The sequence below is a fragment of the Onychostoma macrolepis genome, chromosome 03 (assembly GCF_012432095.1).
Source record: "Onychostoma macrolepis isolate SWU-2019 chromosome 03, ASM1243209v1, whole genome shotgun sequence".
NCBI lineage: Eukaryota > Metazoa > Chordata > Actinopteri > Cypriniformes > Cyprinidae > Onychostoma > Onychostoma macrolepis.
The window spans coordinates 36,095,857-36,111,147 of record NC_081157.1 but is presented as its reverse complement, the minus strand read 5'-3'; the positions used below and the strand labels follow the sequence as shown (position 1 = coordinate 36,111,147).

The window sequence follows — 15,291 nt, the reverse complement described above, 5'->3', positions numbered from 1 at the left end:
GAAAATTAAAGACAAATCGAACACTTCCGTGCATATGGAAAACCATTATGCATTTTGTTTTGATGCAAATAAGTTTCCATCCTGTCCAACATAAATGGAACATAACAGGGTGTACCTTTATATGTCAAATGAAGGAAATATACTACGTCAATGGAATATGAGTACAACTGGAATTATGAATATAAATGCATAATACTTGAGTAACTGAGTATATGAGTAATACATGAATGTAATGTAATAAAACCATAAAATAATGTTATATACTGTATGAATGAATATGAAAGAATAATAAAACATAACCACGTTGTAAATGGGCCTACACCAAGTATTTACTACAGTGTGTTAATTTATAGGCTACTAAAGCATACTCTAGTATTAACTATAGTGAGTTCGTAACTGTAGTAAAATTAAGTTTTTACTATAGTAAACTGTACTGAAGTATACTGTAGTATTTATACACTTTATTAATTTATACTATATCATAATGTAGTATTAGCTACAGAGTTACTATAGGATAATATGAAAATACAGTGTGTTCTGGTGTTAAGTAAACGGTGCTCTCTGTAGCACTCTACTTTTCGAAATCGGTACAGACAGATATCACTTGTATGGTCATCTGACATTTTGTAAGGCAAACAATAATGTAACTTTTATTTATGTATTTAGCTTTTTAACAATTATTTTAACTACAACAATTATCAGCGAGCGCGCTGTCTTGCGCTACTGACTCACGTGATGCCAGTCGCGCTTGCGCGGTCTTCAGCAAACATTGTTTAAGACGGCGTTGCAGCAAAAACGTTTAATTGCCGTCAAATTTGTCCTGTTGTTTGTCCTACTGGTGAGATTGAGGAGCTCTCATGGTTACAAGGAACGCCAAATTGTCCTTTCCAAATGTGTGTATTGAACTGACCAAATGGAAGACCACACTTCCCAGCGAGGATATTGGCAGTGTAAGTTAACCTTGTCAGTTATGTTACTGTCGCATGAATTATCGGTTAAAGTAAGCGTAGTATAGTCTTTAAAGATCTAGCGTACGTTTTGATGTGTCTGTTGTAGCTATAACTGCTAAGAGTTGGCTGAATGCTGCCACAGCAACAGACAGGTGTTACACCAAATTCTGTAACCATCGTATTCTGTGGCCCTAGGAGGCGCTGTTGTCACTGTTTTCCTTGAACTGTCTCACACAGTCGTGTAGAGTTTAGCTCTAACCCTAATCAAACACACCTGAGCATGCTAATCAGAGTCTTCAAGATCATTAGCTTATGGGAATATTATTTATGTCCCCATGATGAAACAAGCTCATAAATCATAGTGTTAAATATTTGTTCCTATTTTGTTTAACGGAATCTGAATTAAATAAAGCAAATAAATACATTTATTTTTAAACTGTAATTATTTAATACTGTAATTTTGTAATTTATTACATTTGCAATAAATGGTTATCCAGCTTTAGAGCATTAAGAATGGGTGTCTCAACTGTACCATGCTGCTGTTTCAACTGTACACCATATGGGTACAGTTGAGACAAAAATGCACCTCATGTTTATGAGCTAATTGTGGAAAATATAAACTATTATCAATTTATGATATTTTAGCACACAAGCAAAATAAATGCCACGTGAAAAATCACTTCATTTCAGAATCTAGTTTTTGTGTAGTGATGAAAAAGCAGAAAGTGTCGCTACTGTACTCAGTCTACCCAGGTTCCTGCTCGTGCTCATAATTGACTGGAGAAGTGGATTGGCTTCTTCTGCGTGCTTGCATCTTTTAATTGAGAGGACGCAGAGGTGTTAGCGTTCCGTTCCTTTTCAATTGTTGTTTGAAAGCTGGTCGAGATACTTTTACACACAACACTTTGTTGTTGGCTTTTCTCTCTTTATCTTTTCTGTTGTTATTATATGGAATGTTTGTGTAGAAATGCTGATTACTCATCAGGCTTATTAAACTAAATAAAAATATCATGAGAATAAACATGCAATGTGTACAAGAGCCCAACCCCATGAAGCCCTAGCTGTGCAGCGTGTCAATTTTAATCTCCCCCTCCCCTACCTATATATTATTAGTGTTTAAGGTTTTTGTTAAGTTAAAGGTACGGTTAACCTGATATTACCACACATTGTTTGAAAAAATAAAGCATTTCTTTGCAATTTAAAGCATTGGTTTTATTCATATGTATGTAGAGTATAGAATATAGATACAATGTTTGTACATTTATTTTACATTTGTGGTAAAAACAGACCAAAAAAATAAATTAAATAAAATAAAATAATAAAAAGGTGGATGGAAGGACAGATAAGTTACCTGAAATGGTTTGATTGTTGTGTCAGGTATTTTCAAACACATAATAATGGGGTCACATATTCTGATGCCCCCTTTATTAGTAGCCTGCTTTTGTGACATCAGCTTCATGAACATTGTTAAACATTTATGTTGCATACAACATGCAAAAATAGGCTACTCTGCAAACAACTGGATTGTGTTTAATCTCATTAAATTTTAAATTGGTTTAATAAACCTGTTGAATAACCAGCATTTCTAAACAAACATTCCACACAGTCACTTTAATTTTTATTTATTTAAGCGGTTAAGAATTTGTACAAACATATTCAAGAACATTCTAGAGTATACAGTACATGACACTTAAGGCTAAAACATAAGCAGAGGAAACTTTTAATAAAAAAATGTAAAAAGTTGAGTTGTATTAATTTAAAAGTATTAGAAAATGAATCCATAAATACAAATTATTTAATGTAACAGTTGTACTGTTCATATTAGACCAAAATTCTTTCCTGGATAGATTATACAATAGACGAGGTTGCAAATGCCAGACTGTATTGACGCGCTCATACAGTGTGCACGGGCGCTTTGAACCTGTACGGTGTACACTGTGTGAGACAGTTCAAGCAAAACAATGCCTCCTAGGGTCACAGAATACGATGGTCACAGAATTTGATGTAACACCGGCATAAAGTTGGCTTGACATTCGATATTCGCATATTTAGGGACCGTCTCTAAAGTTACATGTGATATTGGTATACACTTTTCTAACTTCAATAGCATATGAGCAGAATGACTTACAGTCATAAAACAAACTGTAAACTGTTCATCTAGATGTCAACTATAATGCACACCTTTTACATTTTTGATATTTATTAAAATAAACTGTAAATCATATGTAAAAATTGACTAAGTCATTCTCCTCAAATGCTATTGAGCTTTAAATTTGAATTTGAGCCCATTTTGGTACTGAAAAATAGCAATTTGTACATATGATTTACAGTAGATTTTAATAAATATTAAAAATGTAAAAGGTGTGCAGACTTGTGTATTTGTCAGTAATCTTTGCCTTTCTTTCAGATAGAGCTGCCAGGTAATGTGCAGAGGCTGGAGAGTCTTCTGCAGTCAGGACTGCCTGTGCTAGGCCCTACTCCAGCCAAGTCAAATCCTGGTGCTTGTCTGCATCAATAGACACTGGGCCTGAACACATTCAGTGACTGGGGTTCAGTCATCAAAAGGCACTCCAGTTAAGCTGTCCATCCCAAGAAAGACTTAGGATATAACAAGTAAGAGTCAATAACAATTGTAATTAAGACACAAAAAAAGTGCATTTACCAGGAATAAATTACCTTGTGTGTGTTTATGAATGTGTTTCTTCAGGGGGTGCCAAGGCCAGACTCCCATTTCTGATTGACAGCAATGTCGGGCAAAAGTTAAACAACGCAACCAAGAACAAAAAAAAAAGATGCTTAAGATGTTGTTTGGTGTTTTTAAGGAATTTGTATGCATTGTATTAATATATCTTGTAGTATCCTATACTGCAGTGTTAGAAAATTTACTACAGTAATGGCTACAGTAATTTGTCTATATTACTATAGTAGAATTACCACAGCAAATTACCATTCATAATTTAGTACAATTTACTGCAGTATCTTTGCTATAGTATGCACTGTAAAAAATAAGTGTAATTTTAACTGTAAAATTTTGTAAAAACACTACTGAAAAAAACTGTTAATATGTTAACAGTGAGTTCCTGTACTATATACAGGGAAAAACTGTAAAAGATCTAACCAGACATTTCATGTAATTTCACAGCAAAATGCTGTTAATTGTACAGTTTTTAGAAGTAAAAATAACAAATCAATGTATCATTTACAGTCAAAAACTGTAAACTGATAATCCCAGAATTCCCTGCGTGACACTCCACATTTGAAAGTATTTTGTTTAAATAATCATGTTTTTTAATAGTTTTTGTTATCAGTTATGTACATTTGGGCTTTATGTTACATCTTCTGTTGTTTAATGAAAGTTTATTGCATTATTTAAATATCATGTGTGTTACCACGATGGTGTTTTGTGTTTGCATGAATGACTCTGTGCACCTTCTATATATTAGTATATACTTCTACTTGTGGTGAAGCTACCTGTGATGAGCTTTGATTCTTCATGTGGCTTTCTCTTTTACCACCTGCATTATTATGGTGGTTGTCAGTATGTTAAAGGTACAAACAGATTTTAATAGCAGTGTGTGTTGTTTAATTTAGTGGTTTACATTCAAATTTCCATGTTTGTAAATTACAGTTTTATACTGTAAATTTTACAGTTTTGTTCTTTAAATGTGTTTACAGTTTTTTTCTGTAGTTTTTTATAAAATTATTCTGGCAACCACAGCTGCCAGAATTATTTTGTAAAAACTACAGAATTTGTTTTACAGTGTATGGTTCAAAAACATTATAGTATTTACTATAGAAATGTACATCTACATTTTCTATAGTAAATTTACTATAATATTTTTTCATGTGGGATAGTATACATTTAGAATAAGTTTTGGTTTTAGATTAATACTCTCACAAAAAATATTCTCAAAGGCTCTTGACGTAGCTTGTATATATTAACATGCTTGTTCACACAGCAGGAACAATGTAAATATTTATGTCTCTACTTACCAGCTGGAGGCGTAGTGTTAACATGAAGTTTTGCTATTCTACTCATTTATTATGAACAAACATGCGCTGATGGCCACCAAATGGTGGTTGCAGATCAACAATAGTTAATAATGTCATTATGTCAGTAATTCTAATATAGCCTATATATAACTCGCCCACCAAACCACAAAACCTGTCACTGACCTTAAAAGTGATGATACACAGGGCAATTATTTGAGCAATGTTACCCTGTTACACAGGGCCCACGACCGATCTACAGTATTCAGATGGGAAATGGGAAAGTGCCCAAGTAACATTGCTCAAAAGCTGCCCTGTGTGTCATCATCTTAATAACCTTTACCTTAACCCACCTCAGTATAGCTGCAAAAGTGTTTTGCAATACAATATGAACACAGTAAGTGCATTGTACTTTACCTAAACCCAGTATGAAGTGAAACCAATTTAATTACATTTATAAAATATATATTTCTATATAAATGCAGACAACTGGATGAAATAATGTGAAAAATGTATGTTAAATCATAGCTAGACTTCTGTTAAGACATGGTGTAGTGTTAATGTGGGTCTGTCGATTGCCTCCGGGCTCCAGCAATTCAGTTTCACATTTGCAAACTCTATAATCATTAAAAAGCTGTTACCCCCCGTTCATCGCTATCTCACAAACTTCCATTTTAATGAACGAAGCTCTCTACACTGCACACTGAATATATTACAGCAAAGCAGCTGTTCTCTTGTAGACGGTTACAGTAGAACGCCACGAAGTAGCAGCTGGAGTCGCGAACGCGCAATATCACGTTGGAATGCCGTTGCCGTTCCAGCAGTGGAGGATTTTTTTTTTTTTTTTGTGCATAGATTAAAACTAATCTGAAGCGGACTGTATTTTGAGAAGTTTAAGCTATAGCTTGAGACTGCCCAAACAATCTTAAAATAACAGAAAATTGCAGCATTTTTCTTTTATTAGCTGAATGCGCGGAGGCTGACAACAAGCGAAAACGGGCAGAAATACTTCACGGGGAGTTTAATACACGAATATGTATCATAGCCTACCACTGAAATTACCTGAGCATTTTTAATGTCCTAAAAGAAAATAAAAAATAATAAAAATATAATTCAATAACGTGCGTTCACTGAATGGACGGGGCACGAGCATAAAATGCATGTAGGCTATACAGTTCAGCTGAAAGCTTACCCCTTTTGACTGGCTGTTAATTAAAAAAATTAAAAAATAAATAACACTAGCTTTTCTAATCTTTTTGTATTCTATTTGTCTTCTTTTTATTTATTATACAATTAACAAAAGCAAAAAAAGGCCTCTAACACTTCTTTTTCTATTCTATCGGTTTTCTTTTTATTTGTAATAAATAAAAAAAACCTTGCTACGTGTACTGCGTTAAGCGAACTGCTCTTTTGTTGATTTTGTTTGCTTCCATTGGCCTCATTTGTAATTCACTTTGGATAGAAGCGTCTGCTAAATGACTAAATGTAATATAACAAAACAATAGTCTCCCTAATGTTCTAGATTATGGCCTTGTTTGGTATAAATATAAAAATTAGTTGAAAAAAAAAAAATCACCAGTGAAGAAACAATGGTCCAGAGAAAGATCAAAGAGTTTTTTTTTTATTGTTAATTCATTAACAATATTTTTAATAAAGAAAAAAAAACTTATTTTGTTGTGAAAGGCTGCCCATGAAAGGTTTTTTTTTTTTTTTTAAATTAGGTTAAGTGCTCCTAATTACAAGACCACAAACTCTGCTCTTAAACTGGGTGCGTGACAGGTATGGCTGTGGAATGGGGTTTGGCCGAGGAAAAAATGTCAACCTTTTGAAAATTCTTTAACCCCTGCTTAACAATTACAGTACACACCTTTTGACAATTACACTTGTTATTTTATCACAAATATTAGCTGGGAGCTACAGCATAATGGCATTTTGTATGAGAGGTGAACACTTATAACAGAATCCTCCCTCATACAACCTGTTCTTTACTGTAATGGCACTCCACCACAAGAGGCTTCGTGATGTACATAACAGTTCCAACTTTTGGGCTCCTTGATTACATCCCATTTTACTTCAGCAAACCTAATGAAAACTGACCAAAAGACATGTAGGAAAGTACATTTAAGGAAATGACTGATGCTATTAATGGCGAGGCATGTGAGCTGGAGACCACAATTTTTGTGCAGAATCATGAAAACAGGATTCTCAGGCCATGTTTTAAACACTGTGAATGAAGATGGATATCTTTAAACAACGTCAAAGCCACTTCTGTCTGACACACAACTGAGTTTCATTTCCTCAACACACATTTGTCTTCCCTTTAAGAGGGAATTAGTTTCTGATTCATTAGCAGTCTGCTTTGCAAAGAATAAATGATGATTCAGATGCATTTTTTCCACTTACATTTATTAATTTAGCAGACACTTTTTTCCAAAGTGCCTTACGAATGAAAATAATACAGAAGTGATTCATCTAATCCAAGTACATCAGATCTGAGAGGAGTTTTGAATACATTCAGAAATATTATCCTTTTGCAGAGGCTATGAAATTGTCAGAAGAGTCAAAAGTAAAAGCATCCATGGTGTCTTTTCATTATTTTCCCAATTTCTTATTTCCAGCGACCTCCAACCTTTCCTTTACCATGGCCTTTTTTGCTGTTATAAAGAGAGAAGGGAGACATGAGCATAACTGAGACAGATTTCTATGGACTTTTTTCAAATATTTTTTCACTGAAGAAAAATACTTAAGAAATAAGGGATGGTTCATCCAAAATTAAAGACTACGTCATCATTAACTCCAAAACCTACATGATTTCTTTCTTCTGTGACAAAACAGTTTCCGTTCCTATTGACTTCGAATGCACAAACACAATGGAAGTCAATAGGAATCAAAACTGTTTGGTTATCAATATTCTTCTAAATATCTTTTGTGTCCAGCAGAGAAAAAAAAAAAAATGCATGCAGGCTTACTGAACAAAACAAGGGAGAGTTACAGATGACAGAATATTCATTTTTGGGTAGACTATCCCTTTAAGTTTGAAACACACTACACAACTTTTGCCTAGCTTTTTGCACTGATTTGCAGTCTGGTGGAGTCAACAGTAGTTGCCATAAATCAGAGTCAGTCCACAGAATTTGAGCAGTCCATTTTTACAGCTTTCAGATGTCACAGTTGTATGCGCACTGTTTTTTTTGCTTTCACTTTCGCTTTCAAAATTGATCACTTTCAGCAAGAAGGGGAGAAGAGGGGAGGGCGAGGCCCATGAATGCCCCACTTTGGCACCGGCCCTGACATATTCTGTGATGACTATGTCTGTGACTGATTTTATCAAGTCTGAGAATATCAAACATATGAGCTCATTTTAAAACTCATATTGTTTTCATTTGACAGTAAGGTGGATGTTTCTGAGTGTGTTGTGTTTGGACTTGAATGTCTGATAGTGTGTGTGTGTTCCTCAGTCATTTAGTATATGATTCCCAGTTGTTCTTGTTAACCATTTACAAAGTTGTCAAGTGAATGCATCCAAGTGTTAAAAAATCTAATTAAAAAAAAAGTCTGCCAAGTAACTAAATGTGACTTACAACTTTTGAGCGTGAGAAATCCTGTTCAGCAGAACAACAATCTGTTGAGAAGGAAGCAACGTTCAGATAAATACATTTTTTGGCACTCTTATCTGTTTTTCTCTAATTCAAACGAGCACAATTTAGTATCCGCCAAAACAAACACAGACAGATTTAGTACTGTATAGTCCTTCATCAGTTGCGAACACCTAGATCTCTTAAACCTCAGTTCTCTCTCAGTGAATCAAATCACCACACCTCATATTTCTGTCTCTTCATATGATCCAAGAGGTCAAACTTCTCTGACTCCAGCTGGTAAATCCAGTTCCACATCTCCTGAGCTCGTTGCCTGTTTTGTGGGAGGACAGAACAAACATGATGCAAAACTGTCAGGCCCTATTCATGGAGCACGGGGGAAAAAAACATGAGTGTCTAAAAAGGTACACACTTTTCAATGGAAAATTAAACATCCTGTGCACATCTTGAATAACAGTAAACATATGATTGTATTTGGATGTGTATGTGGGTGGTTACCTCAAACCATCTTCTCGCATATTTTCAATTCCAAGAGGAGAGCGCCTCTCTGAAAGAGTTTTTCTCTTGATCTCTCGTCCAGTAAGACGCTTCCCCCGTTTCTGCTCTGCCTACAACAAAAATGCATATGTACTGTACAAACCTGTATTAATGTACATATAGTAAGACACACGTACACAACAGTAACTTACCTTGGCTAAGAAGCCACCAAAGTTTGCCCCCATATTGGACAAAACCTTCTTCTTCTTGGCCTCGTCTTCTGCTCTCTTCTTAGCCTCCTCATCCTCTTTCCTCTGACGCTCTTCCTGATGAGAAAGCACAGATGATACATTTCACATCGATTTTATCTTGCAAGCGCTCTGTATTAAATTCCACATACGACTTGGAGAGCATTTGAGTATTTCATTTACAGTTTTACGTTTTATTTCTGATTTACCGCAATCCTCGTCTGTCGGTCTCTTTCTTTTTCTGCTCGAACACGCTGCTGCTCTGCTCTTTCTGCCCGCCGCCGCTCCTGATGGACCGAATGGCCGATAATTAGAGCAAAGCAAAGAGAAAATTAGGTTTCACTATTTTGATGGTCCCTTTAACACATTCTGTTGACTATAAGTAATGTTGCACCTACATTTCTACTAACTCTCATTAGAGTGTTAGTAGTGTATTAGTTGACTGGTAGGGTTAGGGTTAGATTAAGTTGACACGTTCTTGCAAAGTTACTTATAGTCAGTAGAATATCTGTTGGGAGACCAACACAATAAGGAGTTAGTAGATATGAAGCAGACAGTCTACTAATACTCTTATGAGAGTTTGTTGACATGTAGCTGCAACATTACTTAGTGTCAACAGAATGTTCAAAAGGGACCATCAAAATAAAGTGTTACTGAAAGTTGAGTAGGCTACATGATCAAAATCAGGAATTACAATTCTCTCCTTGAGACCGATCAGTTCTTCCTCCTCTTTCTTCCTCTGCTCAAAGTGGACATCAATTAAAGTCTGCAACTCCAGAAAGTCCTTCTCCATCCTTTTTCTGTGAATATCCTGAGAGAGGAAATTATGTAGATTTTCATAAAGTCTAAACAGCTTAATACTACTCACAATGGTATGTTTTCATGTCTTCGTTAAACACACCCTGCATGGTGGATAAAAGTGAACCCTGCATATTCTCAATTTGCAGTTCATTTTAAACAGATGAACTGAACTGAAGTACTGCAGTGGATTGGTACTTACATCGAAGTCAACCCGGTCACCCTCTGGAATCTTTGGAGGGGCAAGCTGTGGAACCATGGGCCTGTGTGAGAGAGGGGAATTAGCACGAGATTGAGGGGAATGAGTGCTTGAAGACATTAGGAAAATGCAGAGCGTGCTTGTGAGGAGTCTGAACACTTACTTGGGCCGGGGTCTTTCCTCCTCTGCAAAAGGGTGCAAAGAACAGCGAAAAAAGAAACAAGGAAGTTCCTGTCAAACGTAGTCATAAAGCCCTTCCTATTCGCACACAACTGTACAATAATCCACTAGTCTTGCTGTCTTTTTTGGGGTATCTTACTGAATTACACTGGTTGTAATCACTCACCTTCTTCCTGAGCCTCCTCTGGTGAAACAAATACAGGAACATATTAATAACAGAGAACAATGGGCAACATGCAAATAACATGGTGATAAATGAGTAGATGAGCAGACATTTGACAAATAATGACGATGTGTGAAACAAATACTGCAAATCTCCAATCCAATCTTCCATGAGGTTTATATTTTACACGCCATTCTGGTGGTGCATGTCTTTGAATCAAGTACCTTGATATTCTGTATACTCCTGCTGTTCTGTAATATAGATTCAACAAATAAACAAAACAAATCAAACAGATACAGAGAATCTTGGCATTCAGTCCTCAGGCTCCGATTCCATCCTTCTTTTAAACAGGATAAAGAAATGTTTTTATTACCATACTATTATTAAAACCTAATCAAATGTTATCATCAATTTTATTAACATTATTGCATTGCTCAAAAATATTGTGGAAAGTTTATTAAATTTTGCCAATCATTATACAGTGCAGCTGCTTACTTCAGCAATCCACTTCTCTTTTATTTCTATTTCTTTCTATTATGTATTACAAGTCCTCAAGTACTTTGTCTGTCATGAACATCAAGCCAGATAAGTTTACCTTCATCTGAAAATATGAACTATTTTTTATGTGCCTTCTTGGACCATAAATTTTCAGTACATCACAAATAATGGCTGCAGACACAGAGATGCAGCTTTATTTCTAGTTCATTTTGATTCACATGTAACCTGAAGTAATGCTGTCTAACTGCATTGTGAGTTGGTTAATTTACTTGTTTCCCAGAAATATTCTTCCCATAAGGATTTTTTTTAAGCGTTATAAGCCAGGAACCAAACCAAGGTGAATCACAACATTACAAACTTTGATTTGAAGCAAAAATATTTTAAATTTTAAAACAAAAAGACTGTCTATGACATAATCGAAATAACAATGGATACACATAAAATCATTGATTTAATTAATTAATTATTGCTAATTATTGATTTATTTATGCATATAGAAACAATATATTTTATGTTTTTGTGCAAATATTAATTCAAATTTGAATGTTTTTCTTTAATTCAGAGCTTAAATTATGTCTTTAAATTATGACTCAATTATGTCTTTCCTAGCACTTCTTTGCAGTGGGTGGGCACCAAAGAGGGTTTTTTTTCCCCGTTTTTTTCCCTCCCCTGATTCTCTGGTTTGTGGAGAATTCTTTGCACCAGGAATTCCACTGTTAAACAAGATTATTTAGGCTCATGGCTTCAACAGAAGCATGTTTTGATTAACCAGCCTGTAGCTCAGAACCCAATTTTTGAACTCTGGTTTGTCCATTTCCACCAGCTCGATGGATTATTAGTGGACCAGTTATGAACATAATCAGTGGAAATAATCCCAAAATAGTGTGATGAGCCAGTCAGTGCATGATTGAAGCTTTACCTCCAGTCATGTGACTTTGTGCTGAATTTTACAGCTACTGCCTCACTTTCACACTACTTTGGCTGGTGTCGCTCTCAGTCAGCGTTGCTTGAGTAAAATGACTGCATTACATATTCCCTCATATTTTGTGTATTTATTTTTGTATGGCCTATTATTTTCTCATCGACTTTGTTTTGAACTCTTGAGGTATTATTTTACCTGCATCCTCTGCAGCCTCCTCCTCCTCCTCTGCTTCTCATCAATAAACAAACCGCAATGGCAAGATGATGAAGGAAAAAGAAAACATAAGTGAATATCAATTCTGTGCCCAAGAGAGCACGTGAGGACAATCAGGAAAGAATATGAGTATGTATATAAATAAGTGTGTGCAAAGGATTATGTAAGTGTACACCATTTGTTACAGATGTACGCCAACAGCAACATGAGATCGGTCTGTAAGAATAACCCTTCCTGGAAAAGGCATTGTGAAAAGCCTAAGCACCCAATCAGACACATGCATAGCTCTGTGAAACCAACTGAAGCTCAGCAGGGCCACAACAGACATCTATAACTGGCCTCTGGGTACACATTATGCCAAGGATTTACTGATAATCACTGAAGCTAAAGTTTTAGAGGGCAAAAAAAAAAAAAAAAAGAACAATTCTACTCACCCTCTGCTTGTTCACTAAGAGGCCATTTAGGAAAAGAAAAGAAAAGGTATGAGTAAAAATCACAGTAAATGTAATGCTTTATTAGTCCGATAATCAGTAATGATAGAAAAAAAAAATATTACTCACTCATATTCCTCCTCTACATCAGACATGGTGAAACTGGATGAGAGGAGGAGGAAGAGAAAGCGAGAGTGAGATAGACAGCACGTGGAAAAATAGCAGATCATTTCGTAATAGCTTTAGAAAGAGGATGAAAGAGCAGGACAGAGTGACAAAGCCAAAGTAGCATCAGATCTAAATTGTTCCATTGTCCTAAAGTGCTGACATCTGATTGAATGCTTCATATGAAAACTGATGGGGTGAGAACAGGTGGGAATGCGCAGACAAAGACGGGGTCAGATACGATTTCTGACACTTTCTTTGTTCGGTTCTTTCATTACTACAGTTTCAGACATGTTCTTTTCTCATTTTGCTCTCTGAGAACAAGAAGCACCTAGTTCTGTTTTGCACAGCTGTCAAGTCAGTGGACAAGGCATCAAATTGCTGTGAACCTGGCCTTGCTTGCTTTCCCTAACTGGAACTTCTGGATTTGATTGCAGGAATTGCTGTTAATGACTGTCATACACAGTTTAATTGCAGTCGTTAGCATTCAGCTGTCAGATTCCTTTCCCTGTGCCTCATTCACATCAGTGTCATATAATAACTGCTATTTGAAACAATTCTATAGCTACAGTGTCATCGCCAGAGAGAATGTATGAGGCATGTAACTGTCACCACCCCTTCTTGTACTTTACGGTCTCTTAAAGGCTTGCAAGCACATGCAGTGCCCATCTAAAACCAGCATCCTTTCAACAGTTTGCCCTGCTGCTACTTTGCTAATGAGATTCTCAGCATCTGAGTCTGGCAAACTCTGCACGACAGGATCAAATTACAAAAGGAAGATGCCCTCGCTCTGGATCGACCCAAGTAGGGATAGATGCAAGAGACAACAGGATGAGAAAGTGGCAGAAAGAGAGGGGCATGCAAGGTCATAGCGGCATTAACAACAGAATTCTGACGGGATAATTTTAGCCAAGGATGCAGGGGGAGATTATGTGAGTTAAGGTGAATCCGTATTGCTCTGAAAGTGAATTTTATTCATAGTTTCGTAAGTCCATTTGGTCTAGGACAAAATCAAACGCTACACAAATCACAGGCAATTATGCCAGGAAGATGTATGCAGGTTATGACCATCATTGGTGAACTACATACTGTTCTGCCTTTAGTTACAGCAATTTTTGAATCCTAAATAAGCACACAAGTTTGGTACAGGGCACAAAAACACAATAATGGATAACTAGCATTATTATATTGTAACTGCACACAAGAATTATAATGAAAATTCAATTACTTTTCTCCGGATGGAAAGAAATGACTGAAAATGCAATTGTTTGAGAAGTTACAAAAAATACTTTTACCTTTTGGTGATGGTAGGATGGGTTCACAGTGGATGAAATACAGGCACACAAAGGATGAGAGGAGAGACCCCGTGAATTATGAGAGTTTTGTAATGCGGGACAATGGCTCGTTTTTATATGAGGACAGGGACAGATGGAGGGTGTTAGCAGCTACGGCATAGGACCATGGATGGATTAGAAATGAACCCTGGGACAGAAAGATGACCACCACGAGGGATTAGGGGAGACAAGGGAATGACCTCACACAACAAACACAGGGATATAAAAAGAGATAGAAAAAAAAACAAAGGGACAGTTGGAAACAAAAATAGCACAGGGGATTTAGACACAATTTTTCCCAGAAGACATATTTTCTATTCAACACAATGTAAAACAAGGTAATGGCTAAGACAACTTGGAGATAAATGGATGGGCTCCTTTTTCTTATAGGAATAGAAAAGGAAGTTTTGTTTGTCCTTCTACCTTGTTTTTTTTTTTATTCAGATAATTAGCCAAGATACTAACCCTGCAGATAGTTGACTGAAGTTCCAGCAGATGGAAAAGGTGCTGATCTATGCAGCGAGGTCAAAAGCAACATGTTCAGCTTGCACAATTGTTGCCTTGTTGGGAAATTACTTGGCATTTGTTGGCTGAATGGCAACACAACAGACTTATTAGACCGTTATTTTGTTGTAAAAGGAAATCTTTAACCAGCAGATTACAATAACTTGGAGTCTTACAATGGTCACTTTATTTTCTTTCTTTGAACATGAATCACTATGACTAAGTAACATATTTCTAGACACCGTTTTATTGAAGAACATTTATTTATTTATTTAGAACTAGTCATTTCTTGAATCAACATTTGGTTCACAGTCCTTCCACAGAGTCCGTTTAGGTTGCTCGCAGACTTGTACAATTACATAGTGGACATTTATTCCAATCAATGCCAGTTCAGTGATTCTCCAGCTCTTTTTAAAAATAGAGTTTCTCTGGACTGTGAATTTCAAGCCATACTTCAAGAATAATAACATTTTTCCCATGTGACTTCACTAGAACATGCAGTGTTTGCTTCTGTTTACATTGCATAGGGCTTTAATCAAAGCGCCAACAAAGTTCTTAAGAAAAACCCCAAATACGTAAATCATACTTCCAGTGGGACTGCACAAAACATTGAGCCTTTGCAC

At 36.0% G+C, this 15,291-nt stretch overlaps 1 protein-coding gene and 1 long non-coding RNA gene across 3 annotated transcripts; one reads left to right on the top strand and one right to left on the bottom strand.

Annotated features, from left to right (window-relative positions):
- The first annotated feature begins 777 nt into the window (after nucleotides 1–777).
- LOC131537956 (uncharacterized) lies at nucleotides 778–4,437 on the top strand. Its single transcript, XR_009270439.1, has 3 exons — nucleotides 778–950; nucleotides 3,358–3,563; nucleotides 3,658–4,437. It is a non-coding gene; the product is annotated as an uncharacterized LOC131537956 (long non-coding RNA).
- Nucleotides 4,438–7,327: 2,890 nt separating this feature from the next.
- tnnt1 (troponin T type 1 (skeletal, slow)) lies at nucleotides 7,328–15,270 on the bottom strand. Of its 2 annotated transcripts, none has more exons than XM_058769788.1 (13): nucleotides 12,795–15,270; nucleotides 12,217–12,682; nucleotides 10,826–10,852; nucleotides 10,605–10,622; nucleotides 10,422–10,443; nucleotides 10,262–10,322; nucleotides 9,956–10,072; nucleotides 9,471–9,548; nucleotides 9,226–9,339; nucleotides 9,035–9,144; nucleotides 8,759–8,849; nucleotides 8,522–8,562; nucleotides 7,328–7,594 (listed from the first exon to the last, which is right to left on the bottom strand). In XM_058769788.1, the coding sequence occupies exons 6-13, from the start codon at nucleotides 10,316–10,318 to the stop codon at nucleotides 7,549–7,551; spliced, it is 654 nt and encodes a 217-aa protein (XP_058625771.1). In that variant the 5' UTR covers nucleotides 10,319–10,322; nucleotides 10,422–10,443; nucleotides 10,605–10,622; nucleotides 10,826–10,852; nucleotides 12,217–12,682; nucleotides 12,795–15,270; the 3' UTR covers nucleotides 7,328–7,548. The 2 variants fall into 2 exon arrangements, with proteins under 2 accessions (XP_058625771.1, XP_058625773.1); XM_058769790.1 differs by lacking the exon at nucleotides 12,795–15,270 and having other exon boundaries at nucleotides 12,217–12,246; nucleotides 12,669–12,675.
- Between the last annotated feature and the right edge of the window lie 21 nt (nucleotides 15,271–15,291).

Excerpts from the sequence above, each read along its gene's own strand:
- tnnt1 (XM_058769788.1), bottom strand. The coding sequence starts at position 10,318 with ATGGTTCCACAGCTTGCCCCTCCAAAGATTCCAGAGGGTGACCGGGTT. Across the intron at positions 9,340-9,470 it reads ACCGACAGACGAGGATTGCG|GAAGAGCGTCAGAGGAAAGA; the intron begins GTAAATCAGAAA and ends CTTTCTCATCAG. Across the intron at positions 7,595-8,521 it reads ATTTCTCACGCTCAAAAGTT|CAAAAAAGGCCATGGTAAAG; the intron begins GTAAGTCACATT and ends TCTTTATAACAG.